This window comes from Oreochromis niloticus, linkage group LG3 (assembly GCF_001858045.2).
Source record: "Oreochromis niloticus isolate F11D_XX linkage group LG3, O_niloticus_UMD_NMBU, whole genome shotgun sequence".
NCBI classification, from domain to species: Eukaryota; Metazoa; Chordata; class Actinopteri; order Cichliformes; family Cichlidae; genus Oreochromis; species Oreochromis niloticus.
In genome coordinates, this window is record NC_031967.2 from 31,750,554 (window position 1) to 31,775,349 (window position 24,796).

Here is a 24,796-nt window from a genome sequence, read left to right on the forward strand (position 1 = left end):
ATCTTTATCAAAGCTGTGTTTTGGCAGTCATGTCAGGAGTCGCCATCTTTTCATTCATTTGCATATTTTGTTGGTAACAAACAAAATACCAAAGCATGATAGTCATCTATAAGATCATCTGTTATCTCATCTTATCTGTTGGTCCATTTAGAAAAATATTGTCAGCCAATAGTTTGGTCATTTTTTTATTTTTAAAATTTAAAACTGAATTTAAAAATTTAAAATTTAAAACAAAAGTCCCATGTAAATCTCCAAAAGTTGATTCAGTTCATCTGGACGTAGTGTTTTCAGTGGGAGAAACGTTTCGTCACTCATCCAAGTGACTTCTTCAGTCCCAGCTGACTGCAAGTTTCCCCAGTCCTTATATATCTTTCATATATTGTCTTTATTTTGCATAAGAAAGGACAGATTTTCACCTAGTTTTTCTTTTTTTTTTTAAGTGCTTTGTGGGCTTAATGAAGGTTTTTTTCAAAATGTTCTTTGAACAACTTGAAAAAAGTTTTTTTATGTTTTTGGGGAATGTTTTTTTAAGCTCTGAATTAACTTTGCGACTAACTCTACATCTAAACCTTGCCAAATTACATCAAACGGAATGATCTAATCTACACAAATAATGTTTCACTTGGAACTCTCGCTTGAATATTCTGTAATTTATACAAAGACTATTTTTAAACATTTTGGAATTCCAGTTTTGCCTCATATATCCTCATCTCGATTACTGCTTTATATACTTGTCATTCACAACTTCAATATGTTCCCATAAATAAGAAAAGCCTGTTTAATTAAATTAAATTTGCTTTAACATCACTACCCACCACACCTTTGTGATTTTGTAATAAACTAAACATGAGAAATGATAAGTTATTCCTATTTCCATTCAGTAACATACACGAGAAGCCAATCATACATTCAGCTATGAGCAAGCACTTTGGTGACAGTGGGAAGTATAAACTCTTTTAACAGGAAGTAACTTCCAGCAGAACCAGGCTCAGGGAGGGGCGGCCATCTGCTGCGACCGGTTGGGGTGAGAGAAGGAAGGCAGAGGAGGAGGAGATCCAGAGATTAATAACAAGTACAGTTCAATGCAGAGAGGTCTGCTAACACATAGTGAGTGAAAAAGGTGACTGAAAAGGAAAACCTCAATGCATCATGGGAGTCCCCCAGCAGCCTATGCCTATTGCAGCATAACTAAGGGAGGATTCAGGGTCACCTGGTCCAGCCCTACATATCAGAATATTTTTGCAAATAGGCTCCATTTTGACAAAGTGACCAGATACATGAAGATTAGGCCACTAAATTCTTGGCTAAAACAATATTAAAAGTGTAGTAGGTGACAGACAAACAGAGTATTTAAAAACTTTACTTACAGTTTAGAGCACCACCACCATTGCTGCTTGTGATTTGAAATGCATGCTGGGATACCTGGCTGCCCCAAGTCTACTCTGTGCACAGTAACCAGTCAGACAGGCTGCATGTAAATGGTAAATAGTTACATTTCATTACCTGGTTAATAAATTTGGGGGTTCATAACTTTGGTTTACAATGCCAAATTATATCTGCACATGATTTTTAGAGTGCATTAAATTATATCTCTAAAAGATCCTGCCCACCATCACAGGATATTTTGCATTTCACTCTGAAGCAGAGCTCTGTTGACTGCTTGAAACTGGAGAAGTTGTGCTCAGTGTGTTCATCTGATCATCATTTAAATCTGTATTAAAAAAGACACAGCATTTTCTGTCAACTAGTTTAACTGAAAAGACAGATACAACTCTGCCTTTCTTTTCAGGTTGTCATTCAGAGCAGCCCGAACATTTTCACTGTTCTTCAAGTTTCGAGTTTTGTCTCTTCCCATACGCAGTGTATGACGAACTGCACACACACAGTTTGTATGTTTGCTGATGTTTGTTGAGCTGCTTGAAAAGTTGCATTCAACACGGCCTGGCATTTCAAATCACCTGCCAGTGAAAAAACATTCCTCTGTTTATGCTCGGTCCTCTTCTGAAACATTAGCTAGATTCCAAACTTTGACATCTGTAGCATGAACCCGTCACAGGAATCAGAAAGAAACAGGATGTGTGTGTGTGTTGCGGACATAAGCAGAGCCTGAGGCGTAATCTTCTTATGGCTCAGCAAGAATCCAGCTGGAATCAATGGCAGCCTGCAGCACATGAAATATGAACTCGGTGTTATGTATACATCTAACCACCATGACGCAAATATAACATGCTGGCTAGACCACACACACACACACAAACAAACAAATTCAAGACAAGGAAGTAAAAGGAAAAAGTAAACTCATGGCATTGACTGCTTTGCACTGTGATAATGATCAGTATGAGGCACTGTAAAAATAAACTTTTATTTTGTGCTTGCTTTTTGTGTGTTTTTGACCAGCAGCTGGATCATCAGTTTGGGTCTTAATATATGTTATAAAATGTTTGTTTGCTTTTACAGCATTGTGTTGGAGTCTTCAGGAAGGCCTGCTCATTGAATTCTCTCCAGTTAGATGATGGTTCATTCACCAAAACCCTGAAAGAGGCAAAAGTACCAATAATGGGAAACAACAAGTGCAAATGCATCTATCAAGGGAGCTATACCAAGATTACAGAGAATATGAACTGTGCTGGAGACGAGGATTCATGTTCGGTGACCACACTTAAAAAAAAAAATGTATTATGTAATCTGTTGTTTACGGAAGCGTAGAGCTGCCACCCAGGCAAAAGAAAAAAAGAAGTATATCACGTTATAACGTGAAAAGTTTATTGTTCTAACAAGATACTTTTCACGTTTGTACAATATACTATCATGTTTGTACAATATACTTTTCACGTTTGAACAATATAATATCACGTTATTACAATATGCATAAATATCACGTTATTACAATATAAATATCACGTTCGTACAATATAAATATATTGTACGAACGTGATATTTATGCATATTGTAATAACGTGATATTATATTGTTCAAACGTGAAAAGTATATTGTACAAACATGATAGTATATTGTACAAACGTGAAAAGTATCTTGTTAGAACAATAAACTTTTCACGTTATAACGTGATATACTTCTTTTTTTCTTTTGCCTGGGTGGCAGCTCTACGTTTCCGTAGTTGTTGACTGATAATCTGTTGCTTTTAATCACACTTTGGTAAAGCATTAATGATAATATTAATATCAATGGACAGCCAAACAGTAAAGTTTTTTTGTTTTTTAAAGCTGATTAATTTCTTAAATTCCAACACATTAGGTAAAAAAAATTACTCCAACAGTTAAGCCAGCCAAAGTAGTTTCACTAAAATCAATATTTGGAGACGCCAGATGATCCTTTACTAAATAATATCAGTTCTTTTGTTCGTTTTCCTGCTTTTAACACTTTATATTTAATTCAAACTTTATTGCAGTCTGTCTTCATAGGACATTTTTCAGTTTTTGTATCACTTTTAAAAAAAGTTTATACCTTTTAAATTTGTTCAGGGATTCTATAATTATAACAGAATGAGCCTTTCTACAAGATATTGAAATGGATATATGTTGGCAGCAAATATAATAGAGGTTTTGCACACCAAAGAAGCAGCACAAGACAGAAAGCGATGCTTTCACTATATTATTATTGTTGACCTTTTGAACATTAAAGCACAAAGCGGTTATTTAACTGTGTTGCTAATCTTCTTTTATACAATGTAAAATCGAAATTTAAACATGAATTAATTCATTGCTGTGCAGAAAGAGAACTCTCATCTGGCACTCTGCTTAAACCTCTTGGTAATCCTCGCTGTTTACACTTTCTAAATAAATTAACAGTGATAGTGATTCTTTTGTCACAGATTAGTTGATCGTTTAAACAGCTCTCCGACGCCCCACAGAAATATCCTTTCTGTCGCTGTGATTTTACTCCACGTGTCTTAAAACATGCAGGAGTCATTGTCAGAAAGTATTTACAGAAAACAATTATCTTCTGGTTCTGGTATTCCCTGTCAAAGTCAATGGAGCTTCACAGCACTGGTCTGTGAATACAGAGCCCACTAACAGATACTGGGACCTCATGAAACCCTCATGGAGTCTGTGGCTGATAGTTTGGTCAGAAACATGCACATGAGTCCCTGATAGATGTCATCTTGTAGGACTCTGACAGTGCTCCTCCTGTTCCTCACAGAAGGAGCAGATACTGGTCCTGCTGCTGGGTTGAAGTCCTTTTACAGCCCCGTTCAGCTCTTCTTGTGTAACTGCCCATCTCCTGATATCTCCAGCACACTCTTGAGACTGTGCTGGAGACACAGCAAACCTTCTTGTGATGGCATGTAATAAATGTGCTGTCCTCGAGGAGCTGGTTACCTCTCATGCTGCCGATAGTGACGAGAATCTTAACAAAAGTTTTAGTAGAGGAAAATCAGTCAGGAGGGATAAGGAGAGAGAGGGTCTGTGGCCACCACCTGAGAAATCAATCCCTTTGTGGGGTTTTCTTGTTGCTGCTTCATCAGTGCACCTGTCGTCACTTTCATTTGCACCAAAGCAGCTGAAATTAACTGACTGTGTGTTTTACTGTGAAGTGTTCCCTTAATTTATTTGAGCAGTGAATAAAAAAAATTACCCAACACAAATAATTTTTAGCAGGTAGGTGTTACTGAAGATCGAGCTTTAAGAGTAACTTTCATCAATGTCTTTCCATAGTTTACTTATGGGGCACCACTCATGACCAAAAGTGAATCAGTCTGGCTCCAGAGTGGAGTTTTGAGCATCAGTGCATGCGGTGCATTTCCTTCAGTATTCACTCGTGTATCCCAGTACCAAAAATGGATCAGCGACAAAGTTACAGGGACACCAACAGGCTCTGTCACCTTCACCTCCCCAGACAGTTCAACATCACCAACCACTTCCCCCGATATGTGACGGTGTGTTTTGCAGCGGTGAAAACTTGATCCACTTCACTCACTTCACCTCACTCTGTTCTTGTTGTGCTGCTCAGTGTCATGGATTATTGTTACAGAGTAATTTGTAGCATATATCTAACATTCAAGGAAACAGTGACCTGTTCTACCTCAAAGAAGTGGGGAACTGCAATGAATAAAGAAATGCAATCAGTCAGTGAAAATGACACATTTACCTTAACCACTTTGCCTGAGGGGAAGAAAACAGTGGGAGGTACAGGGGTGTATGCAGTCAAAAACAATGTTGAAGGTACAAAACGTGGCCATAGCTTGTACACCAACTACAGCCTGTACATACTTATAGTTATAGCATATTCATAACATACCTTCATACCGTGTACATTGTAACATACCCATAATAGACCCATTTTTGTACCCTCATACCTGTAACAGACCCATTTCTGTAATATATCTATATATCTATATTATTGCTAATATATATTTTGTAATATATCTATATTATGGCTAAAGCACTTCTGGATGGATACAAACTGCATTTCGTTGCCTTGTACTTGTGACATGTGCAATGACAATAAAGCTGAATTTGATTCGATTCTATTCTATTCAAAGGATACAGTCTGAAGATTGGTGTAGACCAGGGGTGTCGAACTCCAGGACTCGGGGGCCGGTGTCCTGCAGGTTTTAGATAACACCCTGGGTCAGCACACCTGAATCAAATGATTAGTTCATTACCAGGCTTCTGGAGAACTTCAAGACATGTTGAGGAGGTAATTTAGCCATTTAAATCAGCTGTGTTGGGTCAAGGACACAACTAAAACCTGCAGGACGGCAACCCTCGAGGCCTGGAGTTCGACACCTGTGGTGTAGACTATGAAGAAATGATTTCACCCACTGCTAATGTGACCAGTATCAGAGTGTTGATACAAAAGGCAGCACAAGAAAACTTAGTTTTACATCAGATGGATGTTAAAACTGCCTATCATTGCTATCAGCGATGAAAAAGCGGTGATTGAAGAAAATTTGAAATGAAAGATTTGGGTAAACTGAAACATTTGGTATTGATTGACCTGAGTGATAAATATGTAAGGATGTCACAGAAAAAAAGTTTGGATAAAATCCTTGAAAGGTTTGATATGCAAGATTGCAAAGCAAGACTGACACCTTGTGAGCAAAAACTGAACTACACCGATGGCGCAGAAATGATGAATGATGTCAGAAAGTACAGAGAGGCAGTTGGTAACTAGATCTACTTAGCTACATGTACAAGACCAGATTTGACTTTTGTAGTAAGTAAACTGCCACAGTATTTTATTGAGCCAACTGAAGAACAATTGATTACAGTAAAACATGTACTGAGATACACTACTGGTCAAAAGTTTTTGAACACGCCAATTTTTGTAGTTATTTATTGCAGTTCAAGTCCAATGAATAGCTTGAAATGGTACAAAGGTAAGTGGTGAACTGCCAGAGGTTAAAAAAAAGGTAAAGTTGCCCAAAACTGAAAAATAATGTACATTTCAGAATTATACAAAAAGGCCTCAGGGAACACAAAATGGGTTAACTATTTAAAGCTGTTCTGCAGCAATGGAGGTTGATCAAGCCTTGAAAGCTGGTGCTACTAATTCCTACAGGTTTTCCAACTTTTTTATTCTATTAACAATTGAAGAGAGACATCATAACACTTAAAAATGTAGGTCTTCCCTACAGAGAAATTGCAAAGAGAGTCAAGGTGTCACAGAGGACTTCACCATCAAAAGGCACTCAGAAACAGAGCCAAACTCTGACAGGAAGAGCCACAACTGAATCAGAGGAGCAGTTTCTGAAAGTTAACAGCTCACAGGACAATAGCTTCACACACAGCTTAATTGTGGTTATAGTGAGCAAGTCTCCTTTTCAAGTGTGAAAAGAAGACTTTGAGCTGCAGGTTTGACCAGATGTGTTGCATTAAGAAAGCCATCGCTAAGATGCCAGAATAAGACAAAGAGGCTTGCCGGGCCATGTAACATCGCCATTGAACTACTGAAGACTGGAAGAAGGTATTATGGACTAATGAATCAAATTTGAAATCTTCAGTTCATCATGCAGGATCTCTGTATGCCATCGAGTAGGCGAAAGGATGGCTCCACAGTGTGTGGCATCAACTGTCAAACATGGAGGAGGTGGGAAGTGTGATGGTCTGTGGCTGTTTTGCTGGATCCAGGGTCGGTGACTTGTACAGAGTGAGAGGTACCCTGAACCAAAATGGCTACCACAGCATTCTGGAGCACCATGCTTTAACCTCTTGTATGCGCATTTTTAATTATTTTTTTTTTAAAGATCCCAGCACAGCTTACTGTATGTGCAGAACAAGACATTCCAGATATTTGTCAGAGGTGTGTTTGGCATCATATGTGAAGAGTTGACAGCATTCATTCATTTGCGTATTAGTTTGGTAACAAACAAAAAAAATACCAAAGCAAGACATTCATCTGTAAGCTCATCTTATCTTTCAGTCCACTTTGAAAAATATTATTGTGTGCGTGTGTGTGTCAACTAACTCTGCTTACCTCCCTCCAGAAGTGGGTGTTCTTGACTTGTAACTTGGACCTCTCCTCATTGCATTTTGTGTTTTGCTTCAAAAACAGCTCAAACACATAGGAGCAAAGATTCGGGAGCTCTGGTGGACCTGCTGAGGGTGTCTTTTGGTGTGCAGTGCTTGTTGTTGGCAGTGGGTTTGAGTCATGTGGGTTACAGTGATGGACTTCCATAAAAGAGTGCAGTGGTCAGTGCCTTCTACTCTGTTTTGGTACATGTGACAAAAATGTACCAAAACAGAGTAGAAGGCACTGTTTTGTGCATCAGTTGGCAATGTATTGCCAACTGCTGCACATGTAAGAGACAAAAAACAAACAAACAAAAAAAAAAAAAACATACAGCACCAGGAACACAGAAATTAGAAAATACATAAATCAACAATCTCCTTATTGTGTGTGTGCATAAGTGTGTGTGAGAGAGAGAGTGTGTATGAGTGTGAGAATGCCTGTGTCTTTGTCACAAATGTACTTGATAATGAGGGTGGGAAGCTGCAGCAATGCCCCCAGGTGTCTGGAGGCAGACAGAGATGGAACCAGGACAACCGGGCCATCTGCTATGGAGGACCACAAGAGCCACGCGCATCGAAATAAAAAATTCTGTGCTTAATTTTAATAAACTGCATTTCAAAATCCTTTTTCGAATTCCACTTTAATAAAAACATTTTCGAATTGCACTTTAATAAACTGCATTTCAAAAAACATTTTCGAATTCCACTTTAATAAACTGCATTTCAAAAAACATTTTCGAATTCCACTTTAATAAACTGCATTTCAAAAACCTTTTTCGAATTCCACTTTGATAAAAACATTTTCGAATTGCACTTTAATAAACTGCATTTCAAAAAACATTTTCAAATTCCACTTTAATAAACTGCATTTCAAAAAACATTTTCGAATTGCACTTTAATAAACTGCATTTCAAAAACCTTTTTTGAATTCCACTTTAATAAACTGCATTTCAAAAAACATTTTCGAATTGCACTTTAATAAACTGCATTTCAAAAACCTTTTTCGAATTCCACTTTAATAAAAACATTTTCGAATTGCACTTTAATAAACTGCATTTCAAAAAACATTTTCAAATTCCACTTTAATAAACTGCATTTCAAAAAACATTTTCGAATTGCACTTTAATAAACTGCATTTCAAAAACCTTTTTTGAATTCCACTTTAATAAACTGCATTTCAAAAAACATTTTCGAATTGCACTTTAATAAACTGCATTTCAAAAACCTTTTTCGAATTCCACTTTAATAAAACATTTTCGAATTGCACTTTAATAAACTGCATTTCAAAAACCTTTTTCGAATTCCACTTTAATAAACTGCATTTCAAAAACCTTTTTCGAATTGCACTTTAATAAACTGCATTTCAAAATCCATTTCCCTTTCCTGTTCGCTCAGGGATTAACATGTGGATTAGCAGTTGGATTAACAACTTCATTTTAAAAATCCTGCTGCTATTCAAATTAGCCACACCGTGGGAAAACTTAGTTGTAAGGAGCTCTCTGATTGGCTGGTCAGACAGGCTGTCTGCCAGCCTGGATTTTTCTAGCTCATAGCTTCGCCCTGCTACGAAGCGTGTGTGCTTGTACAAAGGCCGTTCAGCCTCGGGATTTACACTCGGCTCGACACGGATATGTGAAGAATGAAGGGAGCCTGCAGCGAAACGGAGAGCTAACCTCTGACTGAGTGCCCGTTTACTCAGTCTGACCACCTGTTGAAGGTAACGTGCTAACATGGCTAACGCTAGCATCACCACACGTAGCCCCGTTATTTTAAGGTCATTTTAGCTTATGAAAATTTTATGTCGCAGCTGTACGAGCTAGCTACGTGTTTTGTAAGCTGCTGTGCTCTTCACAAATAAAGCTGGAAGCAGCTCAGACTGTTAGAACCAGCACTGAGGCCTGTTACATTTATACAGTGTTAGAGCAATGGCTGCAACCTACAGCCTTTAAACTAGCGATTAAAATGCTGACAGTAAACTCGTCAGTCCAGGTGTTACCACATTACTTTGTGATACTTAGAGTTAAAACAACTGAGACAGGCTGATTAAAATAACAGCTGTCAGTTCTCTCATTCCTTATATCAAGACTGGAGATCACACTACTGATTTCAGTTCATTTAATATGTGAGTGCACAGATTCATTCTCAGCTAGACATAAATGATGATCAAAGGTTGTATATATGATGAATTCATCAAATCCCAGCCTCTAACACAGTGCGCTGAATCTTAGCTTTGGATGTCCAGTATATTCTAATCAGTGCAATTTAAGCATTCACTGAACCTACAATATCTACACCTGTGTGGCAAATATGTGGTAAAGATACAGATAATGAAGTTTAATTATTAATACAATATACATCATGAGAAACGAAAGCTGAAATTGATTCAGTTTAGTACTTTTCTCTGTATGTTCTGTGATTATAAAGGCCTTAAATTCTGTGATATATACTGTAAATGATTTTCACAGAGGTCTTAAAGTACTTAAATCACTGCTGATAGTCTGGTTGTTTATATTTTCATGTTTTTGTGTCTGTAGGGCTGTTTGATGACGATTTGGACTCCTCTGGGTGATGAGGACACACCCACATCTGTTCCATACTGCAGCCATGGATGGTGTTACAGCTCTGAGTCAGCTTTGGGCCATCAGATGCACACACTGGAAAACCAGCGCCTGTACTTCATGCAGGAGAGATGACCTCAGTGATGTAGGTTCATAAGCAAGTTCAAACATTTCTGGCCTCTTATCACTTAGATTTCTTAATCTTAAAAGTGAATGCATTTAAAGCAGGAACTGCACACCTAGCCATCAGAAGTTTGGCAGCATGAGTACTGTAAAGTTTTGTAGGGCCCTTGTTAAAAATTCCACAAGCACCACACCACATTTGTCATATACAGTTCCATTTTGTACAGTACATTGTTGAAATTATAAACTATATATTCTAGTTATCCACTTGTCAGTAATTTTTGAGTAAATGGATGTCACTGATAAATCAGTGGTGATTCACCTGCAAATGTTTTTAACAAACTTTGTTTTTTGTAGAATTCATCAGCAGCTGTGAAGAGATGTATTTGAATATCTTCTGGTTCCACTTTTCTTAACCTGGAAGCTGAGGATGGCTAATTCCTGACAAGGACACACACCTCAGCGCTTATCATGGGTGTTACATCCTCTGCGCAGCAATTCCAGAGAAAACGAGAGAGCAACGACCACACATTAAGACCAGACAGAAATCTGTCACTTTCTGGCAGCTGTGAAAACTTCCAATAAGAAAGTTTCTTAGAACAATGCTGGGTCATGTGTGATGTGTCATATGAGGATATTACATTTTGACTTAATTCTGCTCAATTAAGTGTTTTGTTCGTTGATCCAATATGGCAGCTTTTTATTGTGCTCCAAGTTAAAACTCATTGTCCTCATGAGCACAGCATCTAACAACTCTCCTTAAAAAAGTCGATTGACTTTAACTGGACACAATGGTTTCCAGTGGGAGATACATTCATCACTCATCCGTGACACTGGAGAAGTCACCTGAGTGAGTGATAAAGCAATTTTCCATGGAAAATCCAGAGGAACTAAACTTTGTTGTTGTTTCTTTGGGCTCAATTTCAGCTCTAGCAGCATCTCTCAGAAGAAAACCGTTTTGCAAATAATCAGATAAAAAGATTGTTGAACTAGGTGGTATTCTCTGGAGTTTAAGACCAAAACTGAACTCAAACAGTGAATTGACATTAGACTGGAATTCATAAGATGAATAGAAATACTGCTGAAGCTGAATGATTCATTCATGTATATATATGACTTTTTTTCCCCCCAATTCACCAGGTCTGTAAAGTTCAGTATGACTGTGGTACATGATACAAAAGAATAAATACAGAAGAATAAAAACTTTGTGAATAACTTTACTCTTCTTAAAAATAACTCATAAAACAAGTAAAAGTACAAATGTGTACAAGTTAGAGACTTCCTCAGTAAGTTTACACTCTTTTGGAGTGATTTTAATTGTGTGTTAAAGAGAAAGAGATTAGGAGGTAAAGTAGAGGATGCAGAGTCAATCATCACTGAGGTCATCTCTCCTGCATGAAGTACAGGCGCTGGTTATCCAGTGTGTGCATCTGATGGCTCAAAGCTGACTCAGAGCTGTAACACCATCCATGGCTGCAGTATGGAACAGATGTGGGTGTGTCCTCATCTCCCAGAGGAGTCCAAATCGTCATCAAACAGCCCTACAGACACAAAAACGTGAAAATATAAACAACCAGACTATCAGCAGTGATTTAAGTACTTTAAGACCTCTGTGAAAATCATTTACAGTATATATATCACAGAATTTAAGGCCTTTATAATCACAGAACATACAGAGAAAAGTACTAAACTGAATCAATTTCAGCTTTCGTTTCTCATGATGTATATTGTATTAATAATTAAACTTCATTATCTGTATCTTTACCACATATTTGCCACACAGGTGTAGATATTGTAGGTTCAGTGAATGCTTAAATTGCACTGATTAGAATATACTGGACATCCAAAGCTAAGATTCAGCGCACTGTGTTAGAGGCTGGGATTTGATGAATTCATCATATATACAACCTTTGATCATCATTTATGTCCAGTTGAGAATGAATCTGTGCACTCACATATTAAATGAACTGAAATCAGTAGTGTGATCTCCAGTCTTGATATAAGGAATGAGAGAACTGACAGCTGTTACTTTAATCAGCCTGTCTCAGTTGTTTTAACTCTAAGTATCACAAAGTAATGTGGTAACACCTGGACTGACGAGTTTACTGTCAGCATTTTAATCGCTAGTTTAAAGGCTGTAGGTTGCAGCCATTGCTCTAACACTGTATAAATGTAACAGGCCTCAGTGCTGGTTCTAACAGTCTGAGCTGCTTCCAGCTTTATTTATGAAGAGCACAGCAGCTTACAAAACACGTAGCTAGCTCGTACAGCTGTGACGTAAAACTTTCATAAGCTAAGATGACCTTAAAATAACGGGGCTACGTGTGGTGATGCTAGCGTTAGCCACATTAGCACGTTACCTTCACAGGTGGTCAGACTGAGTAAACGGGCACTCAGTCAGAGGTTAGCTCTCCGTTTCGCTGCAGGGTCCCTTCATTCTTCACATATCCGTGTCGAGCCGAGTGTAAATCCCGAGGCTGAACGGCCTTTGTACAAGCACACACGCTTCGTAGCAGGGCGAAGCTATGAGCTACAAAAATCCAGGCTGGCAGACAGCCTGTGTCTGACCAACCAATCAGAGAGCTCCTTACATCCCACGGTGTGGCTAATTTGAATAGCAGCAGGATTTTTAAAATGAAGTTGTTAATCCAACTGCTAATCCAACTGCTAATCCACATGTTAATCCCTGAGCGAACAGGAAAGGGAAATGGATTTTGAAATGCAGTTTATTAAAGTGCAATTCGAAAAAGGTTTTTGAAATGCAGTTTATTAAAGTGGAATTCGAAAATGTTTTTTGAAATGCAGTTTATTAAAGTGCAATTCGAAAATGTTTTTATTAAAGTGGAATTCGAAAAAGGTTTTTGAAATGCAGTTTATTAAAGTGCAATTCGAAAATGTTTTTTGAAATGCAGTTTATTAAAGATCCGTGTACTTTTCGGTATTTGAAGTTTCGTTTCAGAAAGTATAATTTAAAAAAGAAAATGAGACACTTATTTAATTCTCAACTTAAAAAGCTAAAATGAAAAACGTAAAACAATTGTTTTTTTCATTTTGTCCTTTCGCACATCAGAAACGAAAAACCCAAGAAAAAAGAACGAGAAAGGGCCCTTTATTTATTTTGTCTGAACCGGAAGTTTTAGTAGGTCAACAACCTGTACAAGTGATGCGCAAACTTATGGCAAACACTGTAGTGTGGACATCATGACGTTGGAAAAATACTCAGACGTGATCATGGAGATGGCAAAACAAGGCCTGTCATCGGAAATTATATCAGAGCGTCTGTCATATGAACACGGGGAAGTGAGAGGATTTTCTGCGAGAAATGTTAGAAAGTTTTGTGCTGAGCAAATCACTAGCTGTCGACTCTCGGACACACGGTTGGAGCTTGAGGTGACACAAGCTATAAATGAGGTAAGGTACTTTCTTCCTTCACCTTATGACTGTGTATGGTTGTCTTAACTGGGTTGTAAGGGGGTTAGTCTAGACTGTGTGCGCGCGCCCGCGCGTTTTAGCGTCTTGCGGGTGGTGGGTAACGTTAGTTATTTTAAAGATGTCTCTCACTGGTATTTGTACAGTTAATTAGCACAATACTTTAGCTTTACACATTTGCTTTCAGAATAAGCTACTTTACATTTGTTGTTCTAGTAGTAGCATGATCTTTTATTTTAAACAGGTGGGCCCAACATATGGCCGCAAAATGATGAAGGGCTATCTGTCCACAAAAGGGGTACATGCTGCAGAGGGACGAATTGGGTCAATTTTAAGAGAGGTGCATCAACCTTATCATGAAGCAAGACGCCAGGTAGCCTATGTTATTTAATCTTCCACTAGAACTGTATTCCAATGTTCTTTGTCATATTTGTGATATACATCATGTAATGGTAGGGCCTAATTCTGTTTAACAGATGTACGCCCTGCTTTAACAGTTACTTGACTCTTCCTCAAACGTATGATCAAATCTGCCTTTATCCAGTCAGCTGTCATTTATTTTTGTGATTTTTTTGTAAGGGAGCTCGGAATCTTAATCCCACACCGTACCATGCTGAATGCATGGGGCACAAGGTTCACCTGGACCAAAACGAGAAACTTGTAATGTTTGGAGTCACCCATGTTTTAGCTGTAGATGGATTCAGTAAAAAGATTGTGAGTCATTCCACAATGCCAATCAAAAACAACTTGAGCATCTATGAATATGTTTTCAGGTAATACAACCTCTCAAACCATTTATTTCATCTTAAGTGTTTTGATGGACATGTTAGTCATATTGGACATGAGCTGCACCCAAATTTACAATATTTGAATTTAAATTAGACATGCAACAGATGGGTCTGGTTATGTTCCTGAATATAATATATTAAGAACTTACCAAACATTTTGATCAACATTTTCTATTAATGTAAAAATAAATAAAATGGAATTGCACATGAATCATTTAACTACTTTATTGCAATTAATCAGTGTTCATTTATGAATGGAACAAGGTTCTTGGATTTCCACATATCTTTCAATTGTTCTGACATACATCTAAAGTCTGAGCATGACAGTGACATTGCAAAGAAACTTAAGAAATATATGTTGTCCTACTACAACTAAAATATTACCCAAAAAAAACATGAATGAATACATTCAAAATAATAACACCTTTGCTGGTCTTAAAGCAAAATAGTTAATAAATGTTCTTTATTTTTCCTGTACCAGACCTGCAGTGATCACCTATGGTATGTGGGACCAGGTGCGAGTAGACCATGGAAAGGAATTTTATTTAACACTGTTCATGCAAGAGATGCTGTCACATCATCGCTTCAATCAGGAGAGACTGCCTTATTTACAGACCTCATCCACAAGAGTAAGATTTAAGTACCATTAACATCAGCTGAAATTCTTATACTATTACGTGTACTACTACGTACATTTAAGACATGTTTCTTTTAACTCTTTTAGAACCACACAGTTGAAAGGATTTGGCCTGAAATCAACAACCGTGTCAACTACCCACTAAAAACTGCCCTACTCCAGCTGATGGACCAGGAGGAGATAGATATGGAGGATAACCTTGTGCGATACTGTGTGTCCAATCTAACCTGTCAGCTGTGTAACATTGGTCTTGCAAGTGTGGTAGAATCATGGAATGCTCATAGAATCCCAGGTAAAAAAAAAAAAAAAAAAAGTCAGATTGCTTACAACCCTGATAATGAACATTTAAACACCTCCTCTATTTTTTACAGGAAAAGGCATACCAAATCACTTTGCAGAACATGGGTGTAAAAGAAGAATTTCTCCAGAGCTCTTGCCAAATGCACTTGAAGCAGCAGACCTTTACAGGCAGCACTTGGGATCTGCACTCAAAGAATATTCGACTTTTGGAGTTGATCCCTTCACAACCGAACAGGACAAACTTAGAACAGAGAGTCATTTTGCAGAAAAATATCCTGATATTTCACATTTGTTTTTTAGAGCCGTAAATGGTGACTTTATGCCATACAAAGAAGCTCTGCTCTGTCTCATAAACATAACTCAGAGAAATGTATGAACCACTGCATCTGTAAACTGTACAGAACAGACAAAAAAAAAAATCAACTGACTGTAAACATTTGTGTGTACACACTACATTACTCCTCTGCAAAAAAAGATTTCAATACAGAAAATGCAGCTGTTAGACCAGTAATTTGTAGAACTCCGTTGTTACTCTCCCTGCATTTTGCACAGTGCTGTGATGTCTCTTGCCACTGTTCCACACATGTCTTGCAGCCAATAATGCTTCTGCAGCACAGTGAGAACACTGGATCCTCAATGATGTCTGCAAAAGTAAATCAGATAAGTGAGACTGTTATCCATTTATGTTGAATTTAGTTCAAACTATAGGTTCAAAGTCAGTCTTGACATAAATTTACAGACAGCATGCAGAATATTTTTGGTTATTCTGTAATTACTCTTGTTCACGCTGTTCTGAGAAAGTCCCTGTCTATATTTTTGTCTATAATTGATGAGGGGCAAAATCAGTACATTTTCTCAATTAGCAAGCAAGAAAAATGAAAAAGTTACAGGTACTTGATTCAATATATGCAACTACAGTCCCATTTTAAATGTGAACTTTTTAGTTTTACATTACTGTGAACAGTGTACCGTCACCCATACTGACATTGTAATCAATTTGAAAAGCTATACTTTCATAGTCAAGATTGCAAGGAGAACCCAAATTAAATGTGCATGTAAACTTTTGAATGTTATGTTACAGTAGACCTGCATCTTGATTGTCTGTGCCTAAGTATTTAAATGGACACTGCTGAATAAAGAGCCTATGTTTGGTAAAAAAATGTTTGTCCAAAGTAATGATTGAATGTGGTTTGACATTGTTTTAATTGTAATTAAAATGTTAGTGTAGATGTAATGTATTTACTAAGCAACATTTGAACATACTCATACAAACCACGCAGCTAAATCCCTCCTTGAGTGTCTGCAGCTTGGGGGTTGTGACTTTCTGGGCAACTGCAAGATCAGTGAGCTCTTTGATTGCTGCTGTGACAGCTGGCAGACTTTGAGATGCCAACACCAACTCTTCTATTTTGTCACTCACTTCTCCCAAACTGGCACTGTCATCATCTTTACGGCTGCTACAAATAAAAATGGATAATCAGATGTCAAAGCTACTTACTGGCTTAAAGAAACATCACATCACTTACTGATAGATGATGATTTATGTAGTGATGTCTTACTGCTATTATAGGATTTAAATCAAATTAATTCTTCTATATTGATGTTCATCCTATAGTATATACATATTTATTCACATACCTCAGTTTCTTCCTCTTTGTTCCCTGGAGGCAATTAAAGTCTTGTTCAGGCACAGCAAGAATTTTTCGTGCATTTTGTCTCCAGTACTGTGACCCTACAGATGAAAAACAAAACCAAAGAAACCTGTTTAGAAGCCAATACCATATTACCCAATAAATATTACAAAGAGTCTGGTAAGACATGTCTCTCCATAAGATATGGGCTTTAGCTGTAATATTATGGCTCACCTGTTGTGCCCTCCGACTCCAGAATTGCATTGCCCTGTGCATCTGTCAAAATTATTGGGTTGTAATTACCAATGGCATCTTGCACTTTTCCTACTATCCCTTGAAGCGTAGCCTCAGACTCCAGGAATCGTACAACCACCATTCTATTGGGAATCAACCTCCCACCAACTACATCTGCAAAGTACACTGATCTGTAAAACAAAACATAATAATTTTACATATCTTGTAAAAGACAGCAGGCCACAAATCCATTCAGTGATTGCTATAGGCAAATTGTACTAAAACAGCTTTGCTATTCTTAACAATTCAACTATCCATGCACCTTATGTTTCTTTTTATTTTGCCTGTTCTGTAATTTAATATTCAAGAACACAGACTCATCCTACCTCTGAAATGTTTTGGAGGACATAGGGGAACTTGAAGTAGCCTGCTGTGAACGTGAAGGTGCAGACGCTGCCACAGCTGGTGCTCGCATAAATGCAAAACGCTGCCCGCTGGAACCTGCTGTTGGAATTGACTCCATGTCTTCTCCGTGGACTTCATAGTGACCTCTGGGTGTAAGGTCTAATGCGCTGAAAACACCAGAGACCGCACCGGGGAACATAGCCACGTTTGAATCATCCGTGATGTACAGAGTATGCGCGGATACCTGTTTAAGAAAAGTTTCCGTAAATCACGTTGCTCTGCTAACGTGTTACTCCTGTGCACACGGTTAATAGGCTCTAAAGGCTTACTTATTAGCTAGTAGCCGGTAAAAGTCAATGAATAACTATTTACACATTAGCACATGTGCACAATTCACATATTAGCACAATGAAGACGGCTAGACATAGTATTAGTAAAAGTAGGCCTACATGAAATCACCAAATGTTAACGTTAGCCGTTCCGCAGTAAGGAAGAACAATAACGTTCATAAAAAAACTGCTGAAAGCAAAGTTTGCGAAGTTTACATATCTACCTGAAAGATGCGACCCAGTTTTTCTGCAGTCATGTCTTCGTCCCGGAGTGTCACTCTCTTAGTTTTCCTAAAAACAACGTAATGGTCCATCCTCTGTTTATTCCAGTGTAACTTTAAGGCCGTCGATCTCTTGTGTGGGGGACGGTGTGCGCGCGCCATAAAAAAACGCGCAGAAGAAGTACTTCCCGTTTCAGACATTGAAAATGCGTCTATTTTTTTGTTTTTGCGCTAGTATACTTTCATTATTTGAATCACGAAGAAATCCAAAAAAGCACGTCTAATTTTAAGTGTATGACGGCTATTTGTTACCACCGAATGAAAAAACAAGTTATTTTCGCCCATTTTATTCTTTATCAAAAATTAAAAAAATGAAAATTCTTTTAAATATCGTTTTTTCGTTTTGGTTTCTGAAACAAAACTTCAAATACCGAAAAGTACACGGATCATTAAAGTGGAATTCGAAAATGTTTTTTGAAATGCAGTTTACTAAAGTGCAATTCGAAAATGATTTTATTAAAGTGGAATTCGAAAAAGGTTTTTGAAATGCAGTTTATTAAAGTGGAATTCGAAAATGTTTTTTGAAATGCAGTTTATTAAAGTGCAATTCGAAAATGTTTTTTGAAATGCAGTTTATTAAAGTGCAATTCGAAAATGTTTTTATTAAAGTGGAATTCGAAAAAGGATTTTGAAATGCAGTTTATTAAAATTAAGCACAGAATTTTTTATTTCGATGCGCGTGGCTCTTGTGGTCCTCCATAATCTGCAGCCCCCAAGACTACCCAGGACCTGACACATCTCTGTGACATCTCAGTGCCCATCCCAGCAGGAGAAGAGATGAGGGTACCCACAGCCAAAGACTGTGAGTCCCCGGGCACAATCAAGTACCCGCATCCCAGGGAGGGGCAGAAGTGTCCAGTGGGGATTGGTGGCCATGTCCCAACAGGACCAAGGCCTAGTATGCTCCAGATCCAGGCCCAGCCATGCACACACACACACACACACATATACTTTGTTAAGAAATAGATAGATATTTTTTAATGCGTATCTGCTCATTAGATTGTTTTATGAGAGGCCCAGACTTGACTAGGTCACAGGCTGACCAGAAACTGCATGTTTTTTTGCAGAATATGAGGAGCAGACAGAGTGAAACTAAGTTTAGACAGGTTGCCCTGGCAACAGACCTTAGAAAGGGGAAGTTATTGCAAGCTGCACAGGAAGTTTTAGTGCACAGGCATATTAATAAATCAGACACAGTAAAGAGGAACTGAGTAGAAGGAGTTTTGTTTGTAATGAAACTGTATGTGTCACGTGTGACGTGTGTGACGTCTGAAGTACCGAAATAACACCATATAAGACACATGTTGAGCTTGTAATGTTAGAGATCCTGCAACTGGCCTTTGGGCGGTGCAGGGGTCTCTCTCTTCCAGAAGATGATTGAAATAAAAGAAATATAAAATGTTTTGACCACTATGAGTCGGGTTTTCTCTGTTCTATCATGGGGACAAAAGAATCGGGGTTTAATAACTTACTTACACACACACACACACACACACACACACACACACACACACAAACAAACCACTGGTTCACTGACTTGCACCCACCCACTAGTGACACAAACAAAGACATAAAGACACATGTGCACACATATTCCAGCTGGAGAGAAGGAAAGAGTCCATCCAGCATTAAAGTCATTCAGAGTCATATCTAATATTATAATGTAATCAAAGTCATTGGACTGCTTCATGTTCACAGTGATACACACTTCTTTGTATGATATCAACATTTTCTGCTCTATTCAGTTTGTTTCTTTCTTTTACAAAGTACAAACATTTCATGTTAGTTAGTTTGCTTCAGTCGTTTTTTGGGTTTTTTTGCAGTGTTGACAAGATGAAATTCAGCAGAGAGTAACTGCATATGTCGCAGTTTATTGTAATATATATACAGTTAATGGTGTTATCCTGATTTTTTTTTTTTTGATTTTTTTTTTTTTTTTGAGTGAATTGTGAGAACATTTGTGAATTATTTCATCAGAAACTCTGAGGTATCCAAAGTAACAACAGAGGTGACTCTGAGTTGGAGTTTGTCTCTGCAAAGATACAGGTTTTGTTACATGTGGTTTTCTTTCTTTAAAAGAATATATATACATACATATATATATGTACATATATATATATACATATATATGTATCCAGTAAGGGTCCTAAGGCTGACCGCAGATATGAGCAAGACAGATAAATATGAAGGCATGCCGGCTCGGACGTCGCCCGGATCAACAAGGCCCGCGTCAGGTGTTGAGGAACCAGGGCACCCTGACGAGAAGTGGGCTACTGGAACAAGAAGGCATCGGTGGGCAAGAGACGAAAACAGGGCGTTGTTGGAATGCTACAACGCAAGTAACCCTGGCGGAAGGGGTTACATGAATAGGATGAGGGACCTATGGATTCTTCGATACCCAACATCCACAATGACTGTCAGGTGAGTGGCTCCAGCAGATCCCAGGAACAACATCGGAGATCTCTGTCCAGAAGAGCGCAGTCCTGGGAACAGCTAAGATACTGCACAGGACCCTCAAGCTCCCAGGCCTCTGGTAGAGGACCCGAGCTTGAAGGATACACCGCCCGCAGGGGCGAGCTGGGTGTTTATGTACATATATATATATATATATATATGTATATATATAGCACCAGGAAATTGGCCCTGGTACGCTGCTGTAGATGTAAGTGGAGTTCAATATGAAGGGTCTCTGATCACTGACCAGTGGGTGATAACAACTAAGTTCACTGTTGAATTGTGAGTCACTGCTGCGAGTTTACAATTTTGTTCTTAAAAGGAAACATTAAAAGGGAACTCATGACATCGACTGCTTTGCACTGTGATAATGATCACCATGAGCCACTATAAAAATAACTTTTTTTGTGTTTGTCTGTGTGTATAAAATATTTTCCACAGCACAGAGGTGACTCTGGGCTGCAACAGCCTGTTAAATTCAAGCCCAAATGAAGTGACTCGGACAGTGGTCGCTACCGTCTGGCATCCTGAATTCAATTCATCGACTCGTGAGAACGACATTTGTGTTTTGAAGCTGTCGGCTCCTGTAAATTTCACAGACTACATTCAGCCGATCTGCTTAGCCTCAGAAAACAGCACTTACAACAATGAGACCAGCAGCTGGATCATCGGTTTCAATTTTGATGGTAGTTATATGATATTTATTTTCTTTTACGGTATTGTGTTGGAGTCATTAGAAAGGCTTGATCTCTGAATTCTCTCCAATTTAGGTGATGGCCTCCAGGAAGCAAATGTAGGAATAGTAGAAAACAATGAGTGCAAACTCAGCCATCCAGGGATCAAAGAGAACATGATCTGTGCTGGAGAGACGGATTTATGTTTGGTAACAACATTTTTAATTTATTATGCAATTTGCTGTTGACTGCCACGGTGATCATCTATAAATATAAATCTATATCCATTGTTTTTATTCTTGTTTTGAACTTTTGATTATAGTACTTTCTCCTCTGTCTTGCTGGTTTTTGGCTCACACTATGTGGACCCCAAAGGGACATGTTTGCTGGTTAACTGAGGTGACGCTTGGAGGTGTTTGCAGCTACAGCTGCTGTTTTTGTACATAATGTAAGCATTTCTGTCTGTGCTGAAATTGGGCATTATCCTCACATTTGGATTATAGTCTAGGAGCCAAGGAGAAAGGTCAATAACAGCTGCAGCTTTTGGTTTCATTTTTCAGCCCCAGAGTTTGGTGCTTTACAAAAACTTACTGATTCAACTGTGTATCTGTGATTAGCTTGTGAGCTATCCAGGTACACCAAGGACTGTTTCAGAGTAACTCTTGCTTCCTGTTTTTGTGCCAATTAAAACTAAACCAACAATAGACCCATCATTTTAATAATGTTCTGACATCAAATCAAGGTGAAATAAGTTGTGAGAGAAGTCCTGGTCAGGTGTGCTAATATGTTTATATATTTATTTGAAATATTACACTGTTCAAAAATAAAATAAATAAATAAGGGAACACGCGATCATCACATTGTCAAACTTCATGGATATCAACCTGTCCAGTTTGGAATCACAACAGATGAGCTTAAATGGCCTCCTACAAAATGACTTCCAGCTTTCTGCTTGTGTTTATGTTTTTGACCAAACTGTCAGACACAGAGTCCATGAGGGTGGTGTGAGGGCCCAGCATCCTTCTGTGGTACCAGCACTGTGCAGATTGAATGCAATTTAACACAGAGCAGCAGAACTGGACATCAGTGTCCTGTTCTCACTACAGATGAGAGCAGATTCAAAACTGAGGACACGTGAGAGATGTGAAAGAGTCTGGACATGACAAAATGCTAAAACGCTAAAATGCCTGAAACATCATCTGTGAGGCGAATTGAAAAAAGTGGAGGACCTGCGAGTTTTGGTGTTCTTTGTTAAATCCAGTGGAGCTGCAGAGCCCTGGTCTGTAAACAGAACAGATACTGGGACATGATGCCACCCTCATGTTCCTCACACAAAGGAGCAGATACTGGTCCTGCTGCTGGGTTGAAGTCCTTTTACAGTCCTGTGTAGCTCTTCTTGTGTAACTGTCCATCTCCTGGTATCTCCAACACAGTCTTGAGAGTTTAGCAACTTTAATATTTAAATTTGATTTTTTTTTCTCTCTGTCTGTATTTGTTATACTTTCTGGAGACACAGCAAACCTTCTTGGGACGGCATGTATGGGTGTGAAATCCTGGAGGAGCTGGATTACCTTTGAAACACGAATAGGCTGCAGGTTACGTCTCATGCTGCCAACAGTGACAAGGATCTTGAGAAAAAGTTAAACTACAGAAAAATCGGGAGTCAGGAGGGATAAGGAGAGAGAGATGATCTGTGGCCACCACCTGAGAAATCAGTCCCTTTGTAGGGTTTTCTTGTTGTTGCGTCTTCAGTGCACCTGTCATCACTTTCATTTGCACCAAAGCAGCTGAAACAGATTCCCAGTGGTTCATGTTTCCTAACTGGACAGATTGATATCCATGAAGTTTAACTGACTGTGTGTTATACTGTGATGATCAAGTGTTTCCTTAATTTATCTGATCAGTTTGTAACAAAAATTTACAACAAAGTTAAAACTTTAGCAGGTGAAAAAGGTCGACCTCTAAGAGATACACATCTGTCTTAATATCATCAATATTTCTTTTTACAGAGGACCACAGGGGGACCACTCATGACCGAAAGCGATTCAGTCTGGGTCCAAGGTGGAGTTTACAGTGTATTGGACTGCACTGGAGCTCCTAAAATCTACACTCGTGTGTCCCAGTACCAGAAATGGATCAGCGACACAGTTACAGGGAGACCACCAGTCTTTGTTACCTTCACCTCCCCAGACAGTTCATCACAAACCACTGCCCCTCCCACTGCTCATCCCACTGCACCAACCACTGCTCCGATATGTGACAGTTTGTTTTGCAGTGGTGAAAACTTGATCCACTTCACCTCACTTTGTGTTCTTGTTGTGTTGCTCCATGTGTTTGCTGGAACTGGTGGAAAGTAGTTAAACACATTTACTCAAGTTCAAGTACAAACATGAAGTGCTTTACCTGACATTTTATTTTACAACTTTAAGTTGAACACTACACTTTTCACTCCACTATATTTAGGGACATCAGGAGGGTTTGTTTTTCTTTAGCAACTTTATCATTTTTCTCTCTATATATCTGTCTGCATTTGCATTAAACTGTTTTAATGACCTAATGATTAAGAAATCAAACCTGAAATGTTAAGATGTTGCTATCACACATTCACTTATTTCTGTTGCTTGCTCAAAATCTCATGCAAATTAATTAAAATCCTTTCAAATCTTCTTTTGTGATGGATTTTTTGGGTGTCCAGGTAAAAGTTGTGTAATTAAATATATATTGTTGTGTTTTATTTTATTTTTCATTCCTGGTAACAGCAGAACCAGTGAAAGTTTTAAGCTTAATCTTAAAAGAGAGATAGTGTCTGTCTCCTGAATCCAAACTGGAAGCTGGTTCCACAGAAGAGGGGCCTGAAAACTGAAGGCTCTGCATCCCATTTGACTTTTAAATACTCTAGGAACAACAAGTAATCCTGCAGTACGTTCTTTCCTTACATCTTTTATTCAATAATACAGACAAGTAATTTTAGACTTGATAATAATATGTTTGATGATACTGTCATGCAAAATCGTGGTCAAACTTCATTGATTTTTAGCTGTCAGGTTAAAACTGGGGATCCAAGATTTTCATTTTCTCTGTGCAGTACAAAAAATGCAAAGCCTAAACATGTTCAGTCATTTTCCGCTCTCACACGTCTGCTTTGGTAGCTTCACTTTGGTGTCACCTAGTGCAATAACACAATTTAACACACTGATGTTTCAGTAAGTCTGTCCCTGCTTCTAGTCCCAGCTATTTCCTTACTATATCCTTTGGTCCGAGGCACGCTGATTCCTTGGCATTTATTGACCTGTGAATATAGTGACCTTTGTTTATAAAGTGGAAAACCAGTTTTTAAGCCACATCTTTTAAGGAAAGCACTTTTACACTTTTTTAATGCTTTTTCTTATTTTCTGTGATTGATGTTGTAACCTCAGGTCGCAGACTGTTCTAAACACAGAACTTCAGCCATTTTCAACTTTTGCATCTCGATGATGTC

General features: G+C 38.3%; 2 protein-coding genes and 1 long non-coding RNA gene across 5 annotated transcripts; 2 read left to right on the forward strand and 1 right to left on the reverse strand.

Annotated features, from left to right (window-relative positions):
- The first annotated feature begins 10,119 nt into the window (after nucleotides 1-10,119).
- On the forward strand, nucleotides 10,120-10,823 carry LOC112844828 (uncharacterized). Its single transcript, XR_003217582.1, has 2 exons — nucleotides 10,120-10,178; nucleotides 10,514-10,823. It is a non-coding gene; the product is annotated as an uncharacterized LOC112844828 (long non-coding RNA).
- Nucleotides 10,824-13,083: 2,260 nt separating this feature from the next.
- Nucleotides 13,084-16,470, forward strand: LOC109197696 (uncharacterized). Its single transcript, XM_019353432.2, has 6 exons — nucleotides 13,084-13,567; nucleotides 13,830-13,958; nucleotides 14,165-14,358; nucleotides 14,855-15,002; nucleotides 15,098-15,302; nucleotides 15,382-16,470. Exons 1-6 carry the CDS (start codon nucleotides 13,358-13,360, stop codon nucleotides 15,684-15,686), a joined length of 1,191 nt encoding a protein of 396 aa, XP_019208977.1. The 5' UTR covers nucleotides 13,084-13,357; the 3' UTR covers nucleotides 15,687-16,470.
- LOC109197697 (uncharacterized) lies at nucleotides 14,583-18,563 on the reverse strand. 3 transcript variants are annotated; one of them, XM_025904410.1, is made up of 6 exons: nucleotides 18,134-18,563; nucleotides 17,562-17,824; nucleotides 17,176-17,366; nucleotides 16,949-17,042; nucleotides 16,574-16,764; nucleotides 14,583-15,953 (listed from the first exon to the last, which is right to left on the reverse strand). In XM_025904410.1, the coding sequence occupies exons 1-6, from the start codon at nucleotides 18,329-18,331 to the stop codon at nucleotides 15,766-15,768; spliced, it is 1,125 nt and encodes a 374-aa protein (XP_025760195.1). In that variant the 5' UTR covers nucleotides 18,332-18,563; the 3' UTR covers nucleotides 14,583-15,765. The 3 variants fall into 3 exon arrangements, with proteins under 3 accessions (XP_025760195.1, XP_019208979.1, XP_019208978.1); XM_019353434.2 differs by having other exon boundaries at nucleotides 16,584-16,767; nucleotides 18,134-18,561; XM_019353433.2 differs by having other exon boundaries at nucleotides 16,574-16,767; nucleotides 18,134-18,560.
- Between the last annotated feature and the right edge of the window lie 6,233 nt (nucleotides 18,564-24,796).

Excerpts from the sequence above, each read along its gene's own strand:
- LOC109197697 (XM_019353433.2), bottom strand. The coding sequence starts at position 18,331 with ATGTCTGAAACGGGAAGTACTTCTTCTGCGCGTTTTTTTATGGCGCGC. Across the intron at positions 17,367-17,561 it reads TCCTCCAAAACATTTCAGAG|ATCAGTGTACTTTGCAGATG; the intron begins GTAGGATGAGTC and ends TTTGTTTTACAG. Across the intron at positions 17,043-17,175 it reads GGAGTCGGAGGGCACAACAG|GGTCACAGTACTGGAGACAA; the intron begins GTGAGCCATAAT and ends TTTCATCTGTAG.
- LOC109197696 (XM_019353432.2), top strand. The coding sequence starts at position 13,358 with ATGACGTTGGAAAAATACTCAGACGTGATCATGGAGATGGCAAAACAA. Across the intron at positions 13,959-14,164 it reads ATCATGAAGCAAGACGCCAG|GGAGCTCGGAATCTTAATCC; the intron begins GTAGCCTATGTT and ends TTTTTTTGTAAG. Across the intron at positions 15,303-15,381 it reads GAATGCTCATAGAATCCCAG|GAAAAGGCATACCAAATCAC; the intron begins GTAAAAAAAAAA and ends TATTTTTTACAG.